The 23,552-nt window shown below is 40.7% G+C and overlaps 1 protein-coding gene across 7 annotated transcripts in view; it reads right to left on the bottom strand.

The window, feature by feature from the left end:
- Positions 1–23,552, bottom strand: part of SIPA1L1 (signal induced proliferation associated 1 like 1) — a gene marked incomplete at both ends in the record, with an annotated part of 137,863 nt that overhangs the window by 96,995 nt on the left and 17,316 nt on the right. For all 7 annotated transcript variants that reach the window (XM_080706880.1, XM_080706881.1, XM_080706879.1 and 4 more), the window contains 2 exons: positions 12,613–12,801; positions 18,621–18,751. In XM_080706880.1, the coding sequence (XP_080563006.1) occupies positions 12,613–12,801; positions 18,621–18,751 (320 nt within the window). The remainder of the gene's footprint in view (positions 1–12,612; positions 12,802–18,620; positions 18,752–23,552) is intronic.

Raw genomic sequence — 23,552 nt, 5'->3', positions numbered from 1 at the left:
GCCAGCAGAACCTCATCATGCCAGTGATCACTGCATTCTTGTTCACCATCACCCCCAAACATTCCTTAAGGATGAAGCAATAACATGCTGCTTTTACTAAACTCAGACATGTGACACTCTCTTTAAGATTCTATGATAAAATGGGGAGTATACATAAAAAGCACTTGTTCCCAATGAAGTAGGACACCTCTGAAGCACCTCTGAAGCAGGGAGCACCTCTGAATGAGCTGCAAGCTTCACTAGAGAAGTCAGTGCAGGCAGAATGACCATCTGCTAAAGATACCTCTATCATCATCCCTGTATCCTGTGACTAGGTAATGCTACCTGGCAAAGGAGAACTATGTTTAAGGATGTAAATAAGATTGTTTATCAGCAGATTAGAGAGTGTATTCTGGATCCTCCAGGTGGGCTCAGTAACAAAAAGGTTCTTTTAAGTGGAAGACAGAGGCAGAAGATGATAGATGATTATTAACAAAAGAGATGTAACAACGGAAGCAGGGTACACAGGATGCAGCATTTACAGTTTTGTAAAGGGAGAGAGGTGCTGTGAGCAGAGAACTATGCAACAACTTAGAGACTCACTTTCAAAATAAAAAATAAAAAGGGCTGGAGGTGTATCTTGGAGGTAGAACACTTCTTTCTGGGTTCGACCCCCAGTACCAAAAGAAAAAAACAAACAAATAAGCAAACAACACTCACACAAACAAAATGAAACAAAAACAACAAAACACAGAGAACTGTGGAAAGCATCTAGAAGCCGCAAAAAGATGAAGGCTCAGCTGGATGTGGAGCTGCATGCCTGTAATCCCAGTGCTTGGGAGGCTGAGAACAGGAGGATTGCAGGTCCAATGCCAGCCTGGGCAATTTATCAAAGCCCTCTTCAACTCAGAGTATGTTTCAAAAATAAATAAAAGAGCCGGGCATGGTGGCGCACGCTTGTAATCCCAATGCTTGGGAGGCTGAGACAGGAGGCTCGCACAGTTTCAAAGCCAGCCTCAGCTACTGAGTGAGGCTCTCAGTAACTTAGTGAGACCCTGTTTCCAAATCAAGTATAAAATAGGGCTTGGAGTATAGCCCAGAGGTAGAAAAGCCCTTAGGTTCTACCCCCAGCACCACCAAAATAAATAAATAAATAAATAAATAAATAAATAAATAAATAAATAAGGCTGGGGTATATCTCAGAAGTAAAATGCCCTGGGTTCATTCCCCAGCGCTATAAAAAACACCAACAACAAAACAAGAACACAGACTTCCCTCTTAAGCACTAATGGGGGATAAATTATTATAGCAGCAATAACAAAATAATTAAAAGTTTTTTATTCAAAAGAACTTCCAAAAGACAGACTATGATTATTTAGACTTGCCTATCTGGCAGATACTTTCCTGAAAATAAAATAAAGGGAGCCTATTACTTCAGGGGAAACAACTAATGATACTTCTTACCAATTATAAAATTCAAGCTTTATAGCAAAAACTAAATTTTGGAAAACTTGTACTTATTATGGAGAGCTTGAGAGATTACCAACTCTTGAAGACTTTTCTAGATCAATGTTTATGCTGAAGTGGGATATTTTCATTATGGCAAACTTAGTTAACACTTAAAAATCTGCATAAGATAACCATATTCTTCAAACGACTGACATGTGAAGTTATAAAATCATGCATGAGTGAAAGATTTGTTCAAAGTGCACAGTATGTTTATGGTTTCAGCTTTTACATTGTTATTTATCTTTACGAAATTACCATTTGTGCTGTTTTGGTGTTACATTAAAAAAAAAAATCCACAATGATCTGAAAGGCCATTAAACACTCCTTCCCATACTGGGGACTGAGTTATATAACCAGCCCTTATTTTCTTCTTTTGAGATAGGGTCATGCTAAATTGCCCAGACTGGCCGTGAATCCTCCCTGCCTCGGCCTCCTGAGTAGCTGGGATTACAGCATGTGCCCCTGCGCCTGGCTACTCCTTCCTTCCTTTCCTGAGTACATATCTGTGTGAGGCCAGATTTTCTTCATCCACTCCAACTAAAACAACTGACTGCAACAGTGATGGCGGGAGCAGATGTGAGCCCAACGGCCTTCAATTCAGGCCACCGTACAGGATCTGCAAAAAATGTGCAACAGTACTCTTCTTTCACGGATTTCTCTTTTTAGATTTTTTCTCAAAAATGTTTATGTTAATATGTAATAGGTTTACCATTACTATTTTTAAATGAATAATAGCTCAATACTTTAAAACATCTACTTAGATTTTAGTGTGGTAAATGAACACAAGTTCCTTGCTAACTTTTAAGACAGTAAGGGGACTCTGAGACTGAAAAGTTTGAGAACAATAAAAAGGATAAAGATAAAATATTTTTGGGAAGTTATCACTGTACTTTATTTTGGATTATTGTTCTATTGAATGAGAAAGTGGGGTATCTTTCCCTACATTTATTGGGTTATTGGATATCCTCTTTTCTGAAGATCCATTTAAGATTTTCCCTTTGGCCACAGTTATGATAGTCTTTTACCTGGGGTCCATACCCCATGTATGTAATCTGGCTATACAGGAGGCTAATAAAGGAGGATCACAAGTTTAAGGCCAACCTGGGCAATTTAGTGAGATGCTGCCTCAAAATCAAATAAAATAGGTTAGGGATATAGTTTAGTGGTAGAGTACTGCCTAGCATGACAAAGCCCTGGGTTTATTCCTGGTACTACTAATAAAAGAAAAAAGAAAAGGGTTTCTCTTTATCAGTGATTTTTTTTTTCTTTTTCTGGTTTTTTTTTTTTTTGGTGGGGGGGTGGTATTGAGGATAGAACCCAGGAGCATTCTACCTCTGAGCTACACCCCCAGCATTTTTTTTTTTATTCTTTATTTTGAAACAGGGTCTAAGTTGTAAGTTGTGGAGGGCCTCACTAAGTAGCTGAGGCTTGCCTTGAACTTGTGACCCTCCTGTCTCAGTCTCCCAAGTACTGAGATTACAAGAGTGCCTGGCTTGTCACTGATTTTAAATAATTTGATTGTGTATCTTGGTACAGTTTTCTGCATATTTCTTATTCTTAAATCTGAGTTTTTAATTTCTTTTTATATATAGAAATATTATTTCTCAATAATTTCTAGGCACTCTGTAGCTCCTCCGAGGACTCTATTGTGCGTGGCCAGGCCAGGTGAAGTGGTCTCACAACACATTCATGCTCTTCTTTTGTTGCTTTGCTTCATTGCTCTGTATTTAATTATTCCTACTGCTTTGTCTTCAAGTTCACTAATCCATTCTTGCACAATGTCTAATTTGTTGAAAACTACTATCTAGAGTTGTACTTTTCGAACCTATAATTCCACTTGTAACTTTAATCCCTGAGCTTGGGAGGCTGAGACAGGAGGATCTCACAGGTTGGAAGCCAGCCTCAGTTACTTAGTGAGGCTCTCAGCAACTTTGAGAGACCCTGTTTCCAAAGAACATAAAAAAAATGGCTGGGAGTATAGCCCCCCCCCCCCCACACACAGTCTCTCAGATCTCTAACGAGTCCAAACTTTGCTCCAGGTTCCTGAATATATGAAGAGAAATCTGTGTTACTGTTGTAGTTGGTTTTGATGTGAGCCGATTCTCCGTTACTAAGGGCCATATTTTTCTGCTTGTAATTTTTGATCCATTCATGAACCATCTGTCTTCCATTGTGAATATTATCTTTCTGGGTGCTGGATATAGTTGTGTTCCTCAAGTATTCTATTTGGAAGGGAGCATTTCTGATGCCATTCTCTTCCTATGAGTACTCTTGAGTTTTGTTCTGGAATGTGTTAAATTACTTAGAAATAGTATGATCCTTTCAAGTGCTTTCTTTAAACTGTGTAGTAGTACTTGGGCAGGATTTAATATAATGATAATCTGGCCTGACTATTGAGGCAAAAGCATTCTGAGATTCCACCGAATGCCCTGTGAATTAATGAGGTACGGAGTCTGGTTGGCGGGAGAACAAAAAGTGTCCAACTTGAGGGAGACAGGAGAGGCGTCTGCGGCTCTGTTCTGCAAGCTGCAGCCCTCTGGCCTCCGGGGACTCACCTCTCAGCAAAGAGGCAGTCTACTGCTCGAGGATTTTAGGATTCACCTCAATTGTTGCAAAACTCTTAGATTTCACTGACCTTTGTTGCTAAGGTTCTATTTCATAAGAACCACTGTTTCCTAGTTTTGTCTCATTTTCAAGGCTGTTTCATATGGAAGAAAAATTCCAACCCTTCTTACTTAATCTTAACCAGAAGTAGCATCCACTTTGGTTTGGTTTTCATAAACAAAACTCTCTTAACTACTTCCCAAAGCTAAGTCTCTGTGCTATCCTCCAAAAAAAAAAAAAAAAAAAGACAAGATACTGGGGGAAATATTAAGAGCAAAAAATGCTAGCTATATCTTCATTGGGAATTACTAACAAAACGGCATACAGATGCTAGGTAAGTTAAAAATTTTTGACAGAGATTCTCTCTTTTTAAAAAGTGGATTTATTTTTAAAAAGTGTGGTGGCTCACACTTGTAAACTTAGTACTTGGGAGGCTGAGACAGAAGGGTAGCAGGTTTGTGGCCAGTCTCAGCAAGTAAGTGTGACCCTTTGCCCCAAAATAAATAAGTAAATAAATAAAATAGGGCTCAGGATGTAGTTCAGAGAATGGCCCTAGATTCAAGCCCCAGTACACACACACACACACACACACACACACACACACCACAGCTATTTTATCTTCAGTTACAAATATTCATAGAATAAATGCACTTAACTTTTTGTAATTTGACTCTGAATCATACATCTAGCTGAACACACATTTCTGTTCTTAGAAATTTTTGTAAGTTCTTTGTGTTTTATATAGACTATTTTGTTACCTGAAATAGGGACACTTTATTCTTTCCTTTCCCATTTTTACATTTCTTTCTTTTCTTTCCCTTTTCTGACTGGAATAACTAATACTCCCAGCACAATACTGACTTAATAGTGGTGACAGAATACACTTTTCCTTTGTTACTGTTAGTCTTTTGCCATGTTATCAAATAAACTGTAGACTTCTGCAGACTTTTTTTTAATCAAGGGGAAGTTCTTTTCTGTTCAATGATGGATTGGTCTGAGTTTTGTCAATCGTGTGCCTGCCCTTCTTCCTCTGGTTACTATAATTTCCATGCTAGTGCGGTGGGTCATACTCTGTCCTATTGCGAACACTGAACCCGTCTTGCATCTCTGGAAGAAACCCAATGAGATTTGAGTCTGCTGTTTAGACTCCTTACTTTCCCCATTATATAAAATAATGTCTTAATTTCTGCATGCTGATTGATAAACACCCTAGGCATTGTTATTGTTTTTGCTTCAACTGCCAAAATAATGTAGGAGAGACTCACTCAAAAGCAAAAGCACTAGTAATTTTACTTTATTTCCTCCTTCCTGAAGTTCCAGATCTTCTCTTTTACTCACATTTTTATGGTAGAACTGCTAGTGACAAATTCCTAGTTTTCCTTAGCTGACAACATCTTTATGTGATCTTCATTCTTGAAGGATATTTTCCCTGAATATAGATCTCAGGGTTGACAGTTCTTTTCTTCCAGCATTTAAAAATGCTGTGCCATTTCCTGCCATCCCCCATGGTTCCTGATAAAAAACTGCTCATTTAAATAGTTTTTCCTTATAACTATGGTGGAATTTTTCTTTTGCTTCTTCCAGGATGGTCTTTACTGTTCAAATCTTGACTATGATATGTCCTGCCATGGGCTTCTTTGAGTTACCCTGTTCGGCTTTTACTTGGCTTCTTCAAACTGTGGATTTAGTTCTTTCATGGAAGTTGGGAAAATTTTAGCTATCACTTTTTTTTTTTTTTTTTTTTTTTTGTGGGTCTGGGGATGGAACTCAGGGGCATTCGACCTCCGAGCTACACCCCCTGACCTATTTTTTATTCTTTATTTTGAAGCCGGGTCTCACCGAGTTGCAGAGGGCCTCACTAAGTAGCTGAGGCTGTCCGCGAACCACGATCCTCCGGTCTCAGCCTCCCGAATGTTGGGATTACAAGTGTGCGCCACCACGCCCGGCTTAGCTATCACTTTTTAGAATACTCTTACACAGCCTACCTTCCTTCTCTTCTACTTCCAAGACTTCCATGATACAAGTTTTAGTCCCACAAATCCTGAGTATCCCTTTTATTTTCAATCTATTCTTTGTTGTTCAAATTTAGTGATTTCTATTGTTCTATCTTCAAGTGCACTGTCCCTCTTAGGCTTGCTGCACTCCATCTCTGCGAGGAGTAACACTGCCCCCGTCTCCCACATGCTACAGCTGTCAGTCAGCCAGTCAGGGGGTCTTTTCATTAAGAAGGTCTCCATCCTGTCAACCAATCCAGCCTGACAGGGATAGGAACAAGGAAGGCCAGCACACAGTCACCACTACTTGTACACAGAAGGGACAAAGAAAGCTGCAGCTGCCTCTGCCTTCTTCCCCCGGCCTGACGGCTCACAGGTCCGCTCCCTTCCTGAGGCTGCACGTACAAGTCCATGAGCTGTCAGGACATGATCTGGTAGTCACCTGGATGTTCGTTAAGCACACATCAGCTATTGAGGCAGTCTAGGAGAAGATTTAAACTGTAGGGCCGACAACTGTTCTGCTATAGTGTCACTCACAGAAAATTGGCTTTGGAAAGAATGTTTTCCCTCTGGGTCATTTTCGAAACCAGCTGCTCAAATCAAAAAAGAAAAGTGGCTGGTCACATTTATTTACCTTTACAATGAAATAATACAACATGGCGATGAATACACTGAGTCAGCAGAGAATTCACTCATGTCCTTAATCAAAAGATCAGTATTAATTATTATGGAATAAATATTCCTTCTTTCCTTATATCCATTCTTGATATAAATTGCAGACTTAAATATGCTTACTTTTCCTTTTAGTCTAACTTCAGTAATTTAAAGGGTAACTTAGAACACCGAGAACTCAATAAATGTTTTTATTTTGATGCATTTTTAATAAATATCTAGACAAACAAGGGAAGTAGTCATGTAGACAAAATCACAATCATGTACATGAAACCTGACATTTCCTCCCTAATGAAAACAGGCCTACTAATTTCTTCACTACAAACTAACAACTATGCTTTAAATATTTATAAGACAGCGTACTCCAATTTTACTTGGGTTTAACATATTGCACTTAATATTGGGCATTGAAAGTGCTGGGCATGGTGGCACACGGTTGTAATCCTAGTACTTGGGAGACTGAGACAGAAGGATTGCAAGTTCATGGACCTCAGCAAGTAGTGAGACTGCTATCAACCCAGACAGACTCTGAATCAAAATAAAAATTTTAAAAATAGGGCTGGGGGTATAGCTCGGAGGTACAAGGCTCTTGTGTTCTACCCTAGTACCACACACACAAAAACCAATATTGGGCATCAAAGCCTGCTGAAATAAGGAGCCTCTGTTCCAGTTTCTTCCCAACTCATGGGAGGGAAAAGGAAATGGGTGCACAATGCATTGTTAAGTAATGTGGCTCTGGAGGGTGTGTGTCTGCACCCAAGCCCAGCCTCCCACAGACTAACTGTGATTGGCTTCTCTGTGCCCCGGTGCACTCGTCTATAAAGCAGGAAAAGGAACAGCACCTCCAAAAAGGGTCCCGAGGAATAATTAAAATAACTCAGGCAAATTGCCTCAGACGTACTGGGCTTAGTCATTGCTCAATCAAAAGTATCTATTCTTATTACTTCTTGCAGGTGCCTCAGCCTCCTGCTCACCTGGTTTGGAGCATGCCAGGAACACCTCATGCTTTTGTTCCAGGGTGCTTTGCTCTTACTGTTCTGAGTCTGAGCCACCCTCGTTTATTCTCTGGCCTGATGACTCCAAGGTGCATCTCGTTCTGATCCACTGAACTAATTGCAACATCCTGTCCCCACTGCTCTCTGGTGACGCTAAGACCAACAGTCATTATATTAACCCAACACTCATTACAGTAATTTACCACTTTGTCTCCTTCATGGATGAGGTCTGTGTCTTACTAGCCTATTCATTCTCTGCAGTATTTAACAGGCTACAAACAGTGGTACCTAAGAAACACTTAAGAAATAGTCGTGCTTACTTGTAAAAGTCTAATACATTACCTATCATAGGAGTTTGCTCCTAGGATGTTTATGAAGATTAAATAAGATAATGCATGTAAAGGTTGACTAGCAAGTTGTTGCTAGTCACTTATCAGCAAGAGCTAAAATGTCTTAAATGTTCACTATGTGCCCAGCATTGTTTTAAGTATTACACACATGCAAACTCCTTATAACAGGGCTTGGTAGGTCAAGCTTTTATTTTTCTTGCACTGAGTAGATTATTTTTTTTATGACAACTGAAAAAATGAATCTAATATGGTAAATTCAAACTTAAAAAGTAAATGAATTAGCCATATAATTAAAATAGCTGATTTTAACAATGAAATTCTTTTTGTGTATGTGTTTTTTTTTTTTCTTTCTTTTTTTGGTGGTACTGGGGTTCTTGGAAGCCCTTCTACCTCCGGGCTACACTCCCAGACTTATTTTTATAGTTTTTTTTTTTTTTTTTTAATTTGGAAACAGGGTCTCTTAAGCCAACATGGCTGGCTTTGAACCTGTGCGATCCTCCTGTCTCTGCCTCCCAAGCACAGGGATTACAAGCATGCGCCACCACGCCAAGCACGATCAAAGTTTATAATTCTTAAGTTTATAATTTATAGTGTGTGTGTGTGTGTGTGTGTGTGTGTGTGTGTGTGTGTGTGTGTTAGTAGAAATTGAACCCAGGGGTGTTCTACCTCTGAGCTACACCCCAGCCTTATTTTTTTTTAATTCTTTATTTTGAAACGGGGTCTCACTAAGTTGTGAAGGTCCTCACTAAGTAGCTAGGATTAAAACCATGCACCACTACGCCTGGCTATGGAGTATTTTTAAGGACCAAAATAATTCAAAATATTAAAAAAAATAGGAAAAGCTGCTAATTTTACTAATGAAAGGTACTACTGTATGAATTTGCATCCAGTGTTCTGGATCATTAAAGGATGAGAGCAAAGAAGAGCAGCCTGAGGAAGCCTCAGACTCCTTGACTTTGAGACAGGCCTGTCACTGCGCCCAACCGCTCAGGGTCTGTGCAGACTAACGCAGATAATGCATGAGATGTCGTAAGGACGTGGTACTAATGAAACACATATTTATAGCTTTTTTTTTTTTTTGCCAGTCTGGGGATGGAACCCAGGGGTATTCTATCTCTGAGCTACACCCCTGCCTTATTTTTTATTCTTTACTTTTAAACAGGGCCTCACTAAGTAGCTGAGGCTGTCCATGAACCGCGATCTTCCGGTCTCAGCATCCCGAATGCTGGGACTGCAAGCCTGCGCCACCATACCCAGGTTATATAATTTTTTTTTTTTAAATCATGAGCTGCTCCCTACTTTCTAAAAAATGAAGACCTAAGAACATAATGCACAAAGTGTTCAAAACTCTAGCCAGGGTAAAAACACTGCCACATTAGTTTTATCTTATTTTCATTTTATAGCATGATGAGAATGGACAGTACAAGGTCCAGGAAGGTACCTGAGAGGAGAATGTGAAAACTTAAGCCATAAAGCACATCATTTTCTAAAACGATATTTTTTACCACTGAATGAAAAGCCCACTTCCACTCGCAACTCAGTGAGACCCTGTTTCAAAAATAAAAATGAATAAAAAATGGGTTGTAGCTCAGAGGTAGAATGCCCCTGCGTTCCATTCCCAGTGTCGCAACAAACAAACAAACAAACAAACAAACAAACAAACAAAATAAAGGAAGGAGCTAGGCGTGATGGTGCAAGCTTGTAATCCCAGTACTTGGAAGGCTGAGAAAGGAGAATCACAAGTTCGAGGCCAGTCTCAGCTACTTAGTGAGGCCCTCCAAAACTTAGTGAGACCTTGTTTCAAAATAAAGAATAAAAGTAGAGCTAGGGCTGTAGCTCAGAGGTAAACTGGGTTCAATCCCCAGTACCGCTAAATAAATAAATAAATAAATAAATAAATAAATAAATAAATAAATAAATGAATGGAAGGCTTAAAAGTTCCTTTGAGTATTTTCCTGGTATCATCATACTATAAATTGCTTTAAATACAAGGATATATACAAAGCTTAATTTTTTTACACCAACACTGACAACACAGGTGGAAAATAAAAATGTTCTGCAATGATTCATGTGTGTAATCTACTGACTTAGATGTAGTTCTTTTTGAAATATGTATTTCTAAAGCTACTAAAACATTCAGTTTCTCAAAATCATTCCAAGGCATTAATGAGATTTCCTATGAAAGACAGGGCTCCCAGTTGAAGTGTACCTGTCGTCTGCCACATGCCAGGACAATCCTGGCTGGGAACCCTATGAATGGAGACAGAAGAGACAAGACAGGCCAGATGGTGCTGCCCTTTAGTCCAGAGAAAGAGCTGCTTATACATAATGGCACATTAAAATTCTAGATCCTACTAACTGGCAAAAACTACTACATGGTAGTAAAGTCCTGTTCAGTGGGATAACATATTTAAGGCACTGTTTTCCCCTCCCAAATAGAATTGGAAAGAATCACTGATTGCTCAATTTTAATTTTTAATTAAGCAAAAACAATTGTCATATATTATCATTATAGCTTATGAAGGGATTTTTAATATCTCTAAGAATAGGATGGCCACAATTACAGAATGACAGCCAATTTTGTGAATTAAATAAATTTGAGTTTACTCATTATACTGTTCATATCTTCTCTGCATTGAAGAAATGTTCATCACAGATCAGCACCATCTGCAGTCCAACATTTTGCCATTGCTAATGCAGGACACAAAATGTGCCAGAAATCCAAACATCTATAGTTAGTATAACCACTAAAACAAGGGAAAATTATAATAAATACCTTCTTTATAGAAAATATTCTGTTCTAATATAAATTTAGAATATGAAGTATGTGGCTATATTATCAATGAGTAAATAGGTTTGTTCTCCTTGCTAAGCATAGCAACTGAAATAATGGAATCAATGAAGTTGAATCTAATCAGCATTTTTCTACTCTTTGTTAGAATAAATGGCCAGAATATTTACTGAAAAACAGAGCTCATAATAGTTAAGTTATATGTACCAGTTATCTTCTAACATATTCAAAGTGCTTCAACTTTACATGCTTTAAACATGGATACTTTCTAAATACATACATGGAATAGACATTAGCTATGCATTATGAAAGTGAAATAAGCAGAAAAAGCAAGAAGTTTAAGAGCTAAATTCTACTACTGGCTCATTTTATATTCTCACTGGATAAATTAAAGGAATAAATAGGCACTGAAGCTTTATTTTTGTTTAATAAAATATTTTAGATTAAAGAAATATCAAAATTTGCTTACAAATTGACATTATTTGGTCCAATTATACTTTTCAAGAATTTTTTTTAATATGATGTTAAAACTACTTTTATCTGCTGCTGGGGTACGATAGGGCTGAAAGGCCAGAAATGCAACAGCTAAAGAATTAACCCTGTGCTGAAATTACTCTATCCACAAAAGCAGAATGTGGATAACATTCTCTGGTTAGTGATGGTTTCAGATCATGACTCCTTCTGGTCCCTTCTCACCCTCTATCTGGATTATTCTATTATGCATTTGCACCCTGACCAAAGGGCCTCCAAACTTAGGGATGGAAAGTATGGAGGAAGAAAAATCAGGAACATTTTAATTTTGTTACTGATTAGGACCCAAATTTTAAAATGTTATATACTTAAAAATTGTGGCTAAAATGCATCTTTCATGGTTCTAATAGACATTTGAATCCAAGAAAGATGAACACTGGCTAGCAGCACAGACTGTGAGGCAAACTGCGTTCATACTCTGGCTCCAGAGCTGATTAACTGTGTGCAAGTAGATTCGTTATGTAATCTCTCTGTGCCCCAGACTGCTCATCGCTAAGATGGGATGACATACCATTCTCTTAGGGTTGGGAAAGGAAATAGGATAACATCCTTAATGCACTTAGAACACAGCCTGCTTAAAATGCTCATTAATGTTAGCCATCATTATTACTGCATTCATCATTATTAATGTAATACTATTATTATACTTGTTATTACCATTATTACTTATTTCAAGGCATTAAACATTCACTGCATATATAGAAGACTATTCAAAAAGCTGAATGCAGCTTAAGAACATAGTTTCGAGCTGGGTGTGGTGGGACACGCTTGTCCTCCCAGTACCTGGGAGGCTGAGACAGGAGGATGGCAGGTTTGCAGCCAGCCTCAGCAAACTCGTGAGGCCCTCGACAACGTAGTGAGACTCTGTTTCAAAGCAAGAAATAAAATAGGGCTGGGGTATAACTCAGAGGCAGAATGCCCTGGGCTCAATCCCTAGCAACACACACACACACACACACACACACACACACACACACACACACCCCAGTTTCAGTTCTGGCATAGAGAATTTCAACAGATAAGAAATATTCAGTTTATAAACTTAAGAAAAAAGAAAATGAGTAATCACAGAAAAATAATCCTTCTCAATAAATAGTATAGTTTTCCCCATCAAAAACGAAATAGGCTACATTCTGGAATCCAAGAAATTGAAGCGGCAGGAATGTGCTCTCCTGAAAGCCACTCACCCCCTGCTCATCCAGCTTCATGAGCTGCTCTGTGACCTTGGGAGTGTTGAAGGCCAAGCGCAGGCACTGCACGTTGAGCTCGGGGACCACGTGCTCCAGCACTTCCTTCAGCGGCAGTCCCCTGGCTGTTGAGTGCTTGGCCGTTGAGGGAATGGCATCTTCCAGGACAGAACCTCTCAGGGTCATGAGCTGAAAGAGAGATGAGTGCTGTAGTGAGGCCTCGCTGGGCAAGGCGATGGCGGAATCATCATATGCACTGAGGACTAGACTGTAGGCTCCCAGAGGCTGGGCAAGCCAGGGAGGGAGCAGGCAGGAGAAAAGGGATGTGATATGCTTTACACAGGAAAACTGAGACCACTACTTTCAACAGGACCCACGCAGGCTGAAAGGAACTCATGATACTGGGGATACTTACTTAGGCACCAAATGTAGTGTTCCCTTCAGGAGATCATTAAGATCAAGATTTCTATACAGATATATAATGCCACTAAACACACAACCAAGAAATCAAGGAAGACACCCTGAGAATAAATATTAGAATTTGGGTGTTACGCTACTTTTTTTCTTTTGGTACTGAGGATGGAACTCGGGGTATTCTACCTCTAAGCTACATTAACAGCCCTGTTTTAATTTTTATTTTGAAACAAGGCCTCACTAAGTAGCTGAGGATGACCTCAAACCTGTGACCCTCTTGTCTCAGACTCCGAAGTATTGGGATTACAGGTGTCTAATACCATGCCTGGCTATTACACATTTTTTAATTGTAAAAGTAAGAGGTAATATAAAGCTTTGCTTTTACAAGGTATGACTGGCAAGCATAAACTGTGCATATCCCCAAATGCTCCTACCATAGATCAAGGATGACAGTACAGCAATATAATCCCAGCTTCGGAAATTATATTTCCCCTTATTTCTTAAAACACCTTTCAAACTATACAATATAAACATAAGCAAAGATATTTCTCTACATAATAATGATTTGTTGGGGAAAAGCTAACCAGATATAAAGCCTAAAGTAGACTTAATATCTAAAAATGTTCATGTGACAAAGCTGGTAACATATTTAAATACTATTTGGTGACCTAAGAAAAAAAGTACCAAACTAAACAAATACCCATAAAACATGTAGGTTGCAAGCAATAGGAATAGAACATATGTGTCAAGATATCGGTGTGGCATGTAAGAGGGAAGGTATGAAGAGCAGCCAGTGGGATCCAGGAAAGATGAATTTACTAAGAAAGGTGTAGTGAGCAGGTCTTGGGATGGTCCACAGGCAGAAGGCACCAGAGAGGCTCAGGCAGAAGCCACGGCCCTCGCAGAAGAGGTGGCATTAAAAAGGGGACATGACAGAGGCAAGAGACGGAGGGAAGGAAACGCAAGATTTATCAACATCTTATTCTCAAACCCTCCTAAAAAATCCTAGCGGTACTACAGTCTATTCATTTGATGAGTACCTTTTTGCTTTCATTTATAAATGGCTTCTTTTCAAGTAACACATACCAACATCATCATTTTCTCATTACTTAATGTCTAACTTGACAAGAAGCGCTTTTGTTGTTTTGCTTTGTTTTTAAAGCATATAAAAATGGCTGGATAACTCAGTAACTACTGGGTTCTTCCTTTCATTAGGCAATATGTGCCTGGATGGGGGACCACAACGCGTGGAGATTTTCAGTTTAGAAGCCGAGAACAGAAATGCACGTCAATTCACCCTGCACCATAGAAAGACAACAGCTAACTTTAAAATCAAAGCAGACGAGGGAAGAATGACTCATTTTTTACATCCAAATCACCAGCATTATGCACTGATATTTTCCTTAATGACTTCCAGACAAAAGGAGAGAGTCCTCATAAACCCTTGTACTTCTATGTTAAAAATACACACATGCCACAGGATTGTTCATAAACAGGGAGCGTATGTATATGTAGAAGGCCGTTTTTGTTTTGCATGACTGATGTCTACTCAGAGGAAAGAGATTAGCCCACAGTTCTATTATCTTGGTGCCATTTACTGAGCCACCAGGCATCATGGCGAGGACCTTGTTCTCTTTTTTTCCTTGATACATCTACTGGCATGATACAGTAGTAATATGAGAAGTCCCTAATACAAGTTAAGTGGCATTACAGGTCTAGCAAAGCTGCATCAATGATACAATTGATCTGACTGTCCCACAAAGTCTAGAAGTATGGACAGGAATCAATACTTAAAAATATATCTACCAAAGGACCTTAGTCACCTTACTTCTAGAAAAAAATCTTATAAAGATATTATAAGCAAATCATATTTAAGGGTTATTATGTTGAAAAGAATTACACAAAAGCTAGTGGCAATTAACTGAATAAATGTTAGAAGAAAATGAGCAAGGAGAGAAAAAGGGAAGGAAAGAGGAAGAGAAGAGGGATAGAGAAGAAAGGAAGAAAAACAAAACTATTTTATTATTATTATTATTATTATTTTTTTTTTGGTGGTGGTACTGGGGTTCCTGGAAGCCCTTCTTCCTCCGGGCTACACTCCCAGACCTATTTTATATTTTTGAAACAGGGTCTCTTACGCCAGCACGGCTGGCTTCGAACCTGCGCGATCCTCCTGTCTCCGCCTCGCAAGCGCGGGGATTACAAGCGTGCACCACCACGCCCGGCCTCAAAACTATTTTATTTTTTCTTTTCTTGTGGCACCGGGGACGTAACTCAAGGCCTTAACATGCTGGAAAAGCGCTGACCATTGAACTACACTTCTGGCCCCAGGAAGGGACTATTTTAGGCATTAGGTAATGAACGACTCATATAAAAGTCTCCACCCTTATGGGGCTTATATTCAAGCAGGAATAAAAGAAAGCAAACAAAATAACTAAGCATGATAGGTAAGATAGTATAAGTATTAATAAAAAATAAAGCATGGAATTTTATATAAAATAAGTGTAGCTCAGTGGTGGAGCATCTGCCCAGCATGTGGGAGCCCCTGGGCTAGAGCCTCAGCACCCCCAGAAACAAAACAAAACACGAGGAGAGAGCAGAACTTTTAGGTCCAGTGACCAAGACAGGTCCCTGTGAACAACTGGCCAATTGATTTTTTTGTGGTACTGGGGATTGAACCCAGGGGCATTCTACCTCTGAGTTAAGCCCCCAGCCCTTGTATTTTTTGTTTTGAAACAAGGTCTTGCTAGGTTGCCAGAGTCTGTGTTGCTGAGGCTGTCCTTGAACCTGTGATCCTCCCAAGTACTGGGATAATAGGCATAAGCCACCCCACCCAGTGCTCCTGTGATTTGTGAGCACAGGTTGGAAATACAAGTGCTGAGCACCAGGAGGGGGCAGGAAGATGCTGCCATAGAGAACAACTGGGAGGGCAGAGTCCCCAGAGGATGTCCCAAGACCACCTAGAACAAAAGATGGCTGGGTGGCAGGAAGGGACCAGGCAGGCAGAAGAGCGAGGTCTCTAAGCTGCAAAGGCCTGGCTTACTCAGAAGGGTGTGGAGAGAAGGAAGAAGCTCTGTGTTACCCTCAAGAGGTCCTTGCTGGGCAGGCAGGATGCAGGGCTCTGGGACCCAGCCCAGGATGAGGAGAAGGGGATGAGACATGGACATACCGTACTGTGAAGACACATGGACACAGCTGCTGAAAGGCAGTTGGGGATAGGAGGAAGGAGAAGAGAAGAGTCAAATCGTAACTTCAAAGTTCTGGCCTGAACATCTGGAATCCAAGTTGCCAGGAACTGAACATGAATTTGAACTTAAGCAACAGGGTGCAATGTTTTGTTGCTTCTGTTTTTGGTACTGAGGATTGAACCCAGAGGCATTCTACTTATGAACTACATGTTATTTTGAAACAAAGTCTTGCTAGGTTGCAGAGGCTGGCATCAAACCTGCCATCCTCCTGCCTCAGCTTCCCAAGTAAGGTGATTACAGGCGTGCAGCATCACAGCTGCCTGAAAATGGTTTCTTGAACAGCATTAGATCTTTTAACCAAAGCCTAAGGGGAAGGAGCCAAGGGGTAGAACTCACTTACATGGGCCAGCAGGAAAAGGGCTGAGCCTCTGGCCAGAGCAGTGCAGGCAGGGATGAGGGGAGCACCTGAGGAGCTGCTGTGACCAGGAGAGGGGCTCAGACCACAGCAGAGCTCAGGACAGAGCAAACCTGGGAGCCAGGAGGGCCCGCCAGGCAAGTGGGGCAGGATGGCTCACAGGAAGAGTGGCAGGATTGGAGGAAAAGGCCCACCTAGGAAGCTCCCACCCTGGCAGGAAGGACAGGCTGGGACAGAGGCAAGATCAGGGCACATGGATAAGACAATGTGGAAAAGGAAGAGCAAAACAGGGTTTTAGTTGGAGTAGCCCTGGCAGGGGGAAAAGATAAGAACAAAAAGACAGAAACACCTGGAAGTGAGGTGCTCACAGAAGCCTGGTGATCTGGAGGGATAGCACCTGCCCCCCCCACCCCGATGCTCTGTGCACTCCCTCATAGCCAGGAAGGGGCGCACATGCAGAACCACAGGAGAGCATGTAAGCTCTTCACGTCTCCCTGGACAGCACATTATTCAACATTAACGTGTTGCCTTTAAAAATCCTATTTTTAATTTCCCCTGATTTCAAGCTTAGGAACAATGACTAAGTGAAGCCAACTCCTAAACTTGCCTGGCATTAACGGGGGATATGAAGCCAAATGCCCGATTTAAACTAGTTTCAAACCCAGTGTTTCTAGAGACCTCAAAGGGACATAAATCATTAATGCCTAAGAACAATTCTAAAGTGAATTAGGAGCGGAGAAGCAGTAAGTTGATAGATAGAACAATTACACATATGTTTAGAAAGAAAACAAAAAGGAATCCCATAGTCTCAAACATGGTCACAATTTTTAAAAATTGCTTGGTCAGCTTGTGTGTGTGCACGCGTGTATGGTTCAGGAAATGGAACCCAGGGGCATTCTACCTCCAGGCTACACTCCCAGCCCTATTTTTTAGTGTTTTTTTTTTTAAACAGGGTCTCACTGAGTTCCAAAGGGCCTCGCTAAGTAGCTGGGGCTGGCTGCAAACGCTATTTGTGATCTCTGGTCTCCTCCTCCTGAATGCTGGGATCACAAGCGTGCACCACAATGCCAGGCTTTGTCAGCTAGTCTTTTTTAACTTGAGCTTCATTTTAAAATAAAATCTTAGTGGGGCCTCGTGGCACACACCTGTAACCCCAGTACTTGGGAGGCTGAGACAGGAAGAGCACAGGTTTCAGGGCAGCCTCAGCAATTTATCAAAACCTTATTTCAAAATGTGAGACTATAATGCACCAATTAAAAAAAGAGATTAGAAAAACAAAGTATCAGAAGTGGGAGAGGTCAATAGATGTCTATATTGCCAATGCCCAAGAATAAATGAAGACAGTAAAAGACTATTACACAACGGGAGTAGTCAACTTTAAGAAATTCAGAAACAGCGGGCCATCTTTTTATACAAAAGTCAACATGACAGTGTACTTCACTGGTGAACATCATTTACATTTCAACCGTCTACACACAGGAATGATAAATTCATCAAAACTCTTTGCTAAAATAAAAACCAGCAAAGCAAGGGTAGGCGAAACAAAATCAATTTCTCTTTTCTTGACTCAAAAAAAAAAAAAAATTCTCAGCAGTAGGTTGGAGCTACACCGTACATGGCCCCTCTCATCCAGGTGCACGCTGACCGCTCAAGCTGGGAGGGTGATTTCCAGCTATCCTGTGGAGGATATGCAAGATCCCATTTGGGATTCTGAGGGCTCCAATTTCTTATGCCACACTTCATGAACAGAACTTTCTCAGAATCCAAATTCCCATTCATTTATGTATCTACCTAAAGTCAAAATGAAAGAAAGGATCCAGACCCAACCATCTTGTACACCTCGACCACCACCAGAACAGAGACAGGAGCTTAGTTTATTCCAAGGACATTTGTGACCATGTGCTGTTGAATCTACACCGTTTTGCTACTGCTACTACTTCATTTCCCCCCACTTCAATTAAAGACTCACATTTCTCTCACTTGGAACTTACCTCACTAGTTCTAAAAATTATTCGGTAGTTGTATGGAGATCCATTTTCTTTCATTTCTTCTGGTTTTTCCCTTCGAATGCTCACAGCCACCGGACCAAGATTCTCATCAGCCCCAAAATAGTTCCAGTGTTCTTAGGTAAAATAAGACAAAAGGAAATCAGAAACTTCATGGAACACTTGAAAATGGTAGATTCTACTTGGCATTTAAGATCACCCCTTGGGAAATTATTCTCATTACTAAAATGTAAGCACATTTAACAAATTTTAGTATCTTTCAACGAGTCATAAAAACAAAAGCTACCTAGGTTTCTTTCCAGAGGAGAAAACATGGAACAGAGAGATGGCCTTTGAGTTTTTTGCTACCCTCCGGCTAGATACGCTATTGTAATTTCTTTAAAGAAATTTGTGTTTCCTCCCTCTGTTCACCATTTTGATAGGCTACACTACCTTGGATGTACTTCACCGCTTAAGGGGAGGTTTGTGCCAGGATGTTTTAGTTTTTGTTTAAAAAGATACATCTTAAACCTATCGAGAAAGGAGTTTGAGAAGAAAGGGAATTCTTCCAAATTAAAAAGCTTTCTTTGAAGAGGAGTGAGGTTCCTGATGGAGGACCTGAGCTGTTTTCTGCTCCCAGGTAGCTGTGTTGCAGAGAGGCACTCCTAGGAAAGAGCTGCTGAGCGTCCCGAGGCAGGGCCTGTGTAACACAGGGCTCTGGGGCGTCCCAGTGGTTCCCATGCAGTGAACACAAAGCGGGGCAGTGCCCAGTGAGGCCGGCACCTGGAGGGTGTGTGGCCGGCACCGCAGGGGCTGGTGGGTCAGGGGCTGGCCTCCGCTGCGCTCAGTGCCAGGGCCTCACCTCAGCGCAGCCCTGGGTGGCAGGGGGAGTCTCCAGGTGACTGGTGGGGAATTGACCTTCCTGACCAGAGAGGTGGAGACCATGGAGGTCAAAATTAAGTTATTTTATAGAAAAACGCTATGCTGAACTTTACTGGGCATCTAACTACATGCTTCTTTTAAAAATGGAAATTGTTGGTATGTATATGAGATGTGCACAGATGAGGAAGTCCATACAACACAGGTGTATATGAAAAGTGTGAGGAGATAACTTGCTCAAAATTCCAAAATATTTGCTTTACATTTTTCTACTTTATTACATGTGCCATGGCGAAATGACCAAGTTGTAACATGGCATTAGTTATTTGCATACAAAAAATGCATACATATTTAAAAATGTGTGTTCTTGCCATAAAAGTATATAAGTATTTGAAAATCCATGAGAATAATAAGAAACAAGAGCATTGGATATCTAATTATTTAGCCTTAAAATTTAGGTAACACAGAAATACTTTGCAAGTACTTTAAAGCACAATTACAAAAAATATGATCATAAATACTAAGGGCTTTCTAGGAATATTATAATCCATGGAAATTCAAAATTAGGAAAATCACAATGGAAATACAGGCAACAGACACCTCATATATTATGGACAGCTGAGAAACAACCCGATAGATGTCACAAAATTCATGTACAAAACCCTCAAGTCACAGCACAAGAGAATCACACTCAGAGGTTGTTTACTCTTACTTTGCACATAATTCTAACAAGCGTAGTTGTCTGGTCTTCAAGCCCACCGCTTTATTTCAGAGGTGTGATAATTCCAGAGGTTGACAAAGTCCAGGGTGTAGGGTGGATAGAAACTTGCATGCAGACAGCAATGTGATAGACAACTGACAACAAGGAAGAAAACAGAAAGGGAGGAGACAGAAACAGTATAAAAAAGCGGACCAAAAACTTCAAGAACAACACAACAGCAGTGTGGGGCCACTTCCTGAGGGAGCCGAGAGCTTCAATTAATACACCTCAATAATCTCAGAGGACATCTTAATAGCGCAGCACCCAACAACAGTGGATGCGTCAAAAGATGAGTAGGAGTCATGTCTTCATTCTAGTCTGTTCCTTGCACTTCGCAGATGCGGCCAAAACCTGACTCTAGAAACCCTTTAAATACGCCCCACACATTGCAGGAAGGGTAAGTGCTATTCTCTGCTGCTGGAGAAACTCGCACACACACAGCCACCGCCAGTTCATCACCAGTGACCTCCACTCGTCCCAGACCTCAGGCTTTCCCCGGTCAGCTTGCTCTCTGCTTCTGCAGGGCTAACATTTCAAACATCCTCCACTCTCCTTAATGTCGCCATCCCATCACCCACCTCCTCGGTCTCGGCAAATGGCGATGCTGTCAACATCACAAAGAAAACACAGACGCCATTTCACAAGTAAACTTCCTCATCATTTACCATCACGCACACACATTTACCTGTGGCCAGACTCCTCTTTTCCCCTCCAATCCCAAACCTAATCTCCCTACATCGGGCCTCGGCTCACTCCAGGCGCGCCTTAGGTATGCTCCTTTGTCTTGAGCTTGGTCCTCTCCACAGCGCCAGGCTCCAGTGGGGGCCTTATCATGCCCCTCACTTAGGAGTCCCTCCTGCCGCCACTGGACACTTGTGAGAGAGCCGCCTCCGCACTCACCTCAGAATTACTCTAACCGGAAGGGTCGCCAACAACTGCCTTTAAGTTAAAACAAATGGTACTTTGGGTCCTTACCTTGTTCCAACTTTCCATGACATCTAGCACAGACAGCATTTTTTTCCCCCTAGAAACATGCTTACTTCCTGGTTTCTGTGACATCGCCCTCTTCTGACTTTCCTTCTACCACTCTGGTTGCCCTTGCTCAGTTTTCTTTCTTCTTCGACTATTTCCTCCACGCTCAGCTTCAACTGCCATCTCAGTACCCACAACATTAAAAAGTCTGTATGTCCACTCCGGACTTATCCAAGTCCTGTCTCTGCGTCTACCTAATGAACTGCCGGTCCCAGGAGCATCTGTAGAAGTGAACCCACTGCCTTTCTACAGAAACCCATACTGGACATCTCTCCTGCAGTGCCTCTGAACGCTACTGCCTAAGGAACTCTCAAATCTACCAACCTCCCCTCATCGCACTGCTCTTACTTACCCTGCTCACTCTTTGCCTGAGTATAATAACTGGTTTACCTCTATTCAACTCCTTCACACAACAGTCCAATGGTCCCTCTAAAATGCTCACGAGACCGGCCACCACTACACTCAACACCCACCTCTGGATTCCCAAAGGGTCTTCAACACTCTTCATGGCTTCCTAAAGGTCCTTATAACCCGTCACCAGCTCATCACTCCATCCTTAACAGACATTTCTCTCATCCTTTCAGAATCTGAGAACCAACCATAATCAACTTCTCTTTGAGCTTGCAAATTCATTATACTCTTTGCCATCTGAAAAACACTGCCTAGAACATTCTTTCTACAACTCCTCTTCATTTGACTATATCCTCCTATCTTTTAGGTCTTATCTGAAGTGCCCCTTAGGCATCTTCTAGAAGGGCAACTAAATATCGAGAGCGATAGGAAAGTGTTTACCTTGCATAATATTACTTAGACTTTATTCTGAAGTGTTAAGAATCCATAATACAAATTAATGAGACCAAGCATTTTAATATATTTCAAATATAAAAAATTAGAAACACTACAAAATTATAAATTTATAAAAATATAAATATTAGACACAATCATTTTAGTGTAACTTAGCATATAAAATTGAAACTGCAATTTAAAAAAGGTTTTAAATTGGTTTTAAAAAGGTTTTATATAGGATATATAAAACAATGAAGTAAAATTAAAGGCTAAAAATGAAGAATACTATATTGATAATATAAACTCTAAAATTATTTTAGGGGTTTGTTCCCCTTTGGTGTTATCATCAAAATCTGACTATATTTTTGTCTAATTTTTCCAGTAAAGTAGTATATTTCTGAGTTGGGGAATGGTAATGAGATAATTATAAACTTATAAACTAACTTCAAACACATTAATCAGACTCTATCTTCAAACAAACCTATCTCTGGTTTGATAACACTAGAAAAATCTTTTTGAATGTATGTGCCTGTTTGTACATAAACATCCCCCCATTTTTAACTGAAGAGAGGTAGTTACTGTTTCCAAATGAGCATTTCCAGGCAGTCTTCATTCATGTCAGCTCCACTGTTATGAATGGAGATTCTGATCCAGTTTCCAATGTTAAACTATTACCATGATTAAGACTCCAGTTGTCCAGAAAGTCTTTCAACTAAGAATTGTTCTTACGATAAAAGTCATGATTTTGTTCACTGCTCATTTTTTTCTGCTCAAGGATTATAGAGAGATTGGGGGGGGGTGTTGCCCATGAAAATGAATTTACACAATTCAAAACTCTTCATGCAGTACAAAACCCTCCAATAGAGGGTTCACAGTTTGAGTTGCCCAGCTGAATTTGAGAATTCTTCTGGTCTCAGGATGAATGCACTGGACTTTATGTGCTCAGCCTGGTCCTTTGGTGACTTGGCCCTCCTGCCCTTCAGCTTCACTGAGAGCAGTCCCTCCTCTCGGCCCCATGGCCCTCCTAGATGCAGCGTGTTTTATTTTTCCCCTACCATCCATCTGTCTCCATTCTTGGGTAGTGGAGATAGACCCCAGATCAGCTCTGCCTTTCTTTTGGGGTGAGAAGGCCAGAGGGAAAGGGACACAAGAAGAGGGTATGACAGATGAGGACTGTTAAAGAAAAGCAAGGAAGATTCTAATGAGGGAATTTGGGCTGAGTAAAGTCAGAGGATACAAAGGGAAGGTGAGAGAGACTGAGATTCAAGTAGGGTATGAAGCTGACAGGTGAACTGAAATATAGGTATTATACCACCAGATATAACATTTGAGAGCTGACACACCGGAATACCAAAAACCAACGTGCAAGGACTCTACTATTCACATCAGCCACGAGAAAGAGAGATGCTGTCGTAACAGATGAAGCACCTATAACTTAGAAAATCCAAGTCAGAAGTAGTATATAGCAGAACTAGAATTCA

This window comes from Muscardinus avellanarius, assembly GCF_963383645.1.
Source record: "Muscardinus avellanarius genome assembly, chromosome: 12".
NCBI lineage: Eukaryota > Metazoa > Chordata > Mammalia > Rodentia > Gliridae > Muscardinus > Muscardinus avellanarius.
This window is presented reverse-complemented; position numbering and strand designations above follow the sequence as displayed.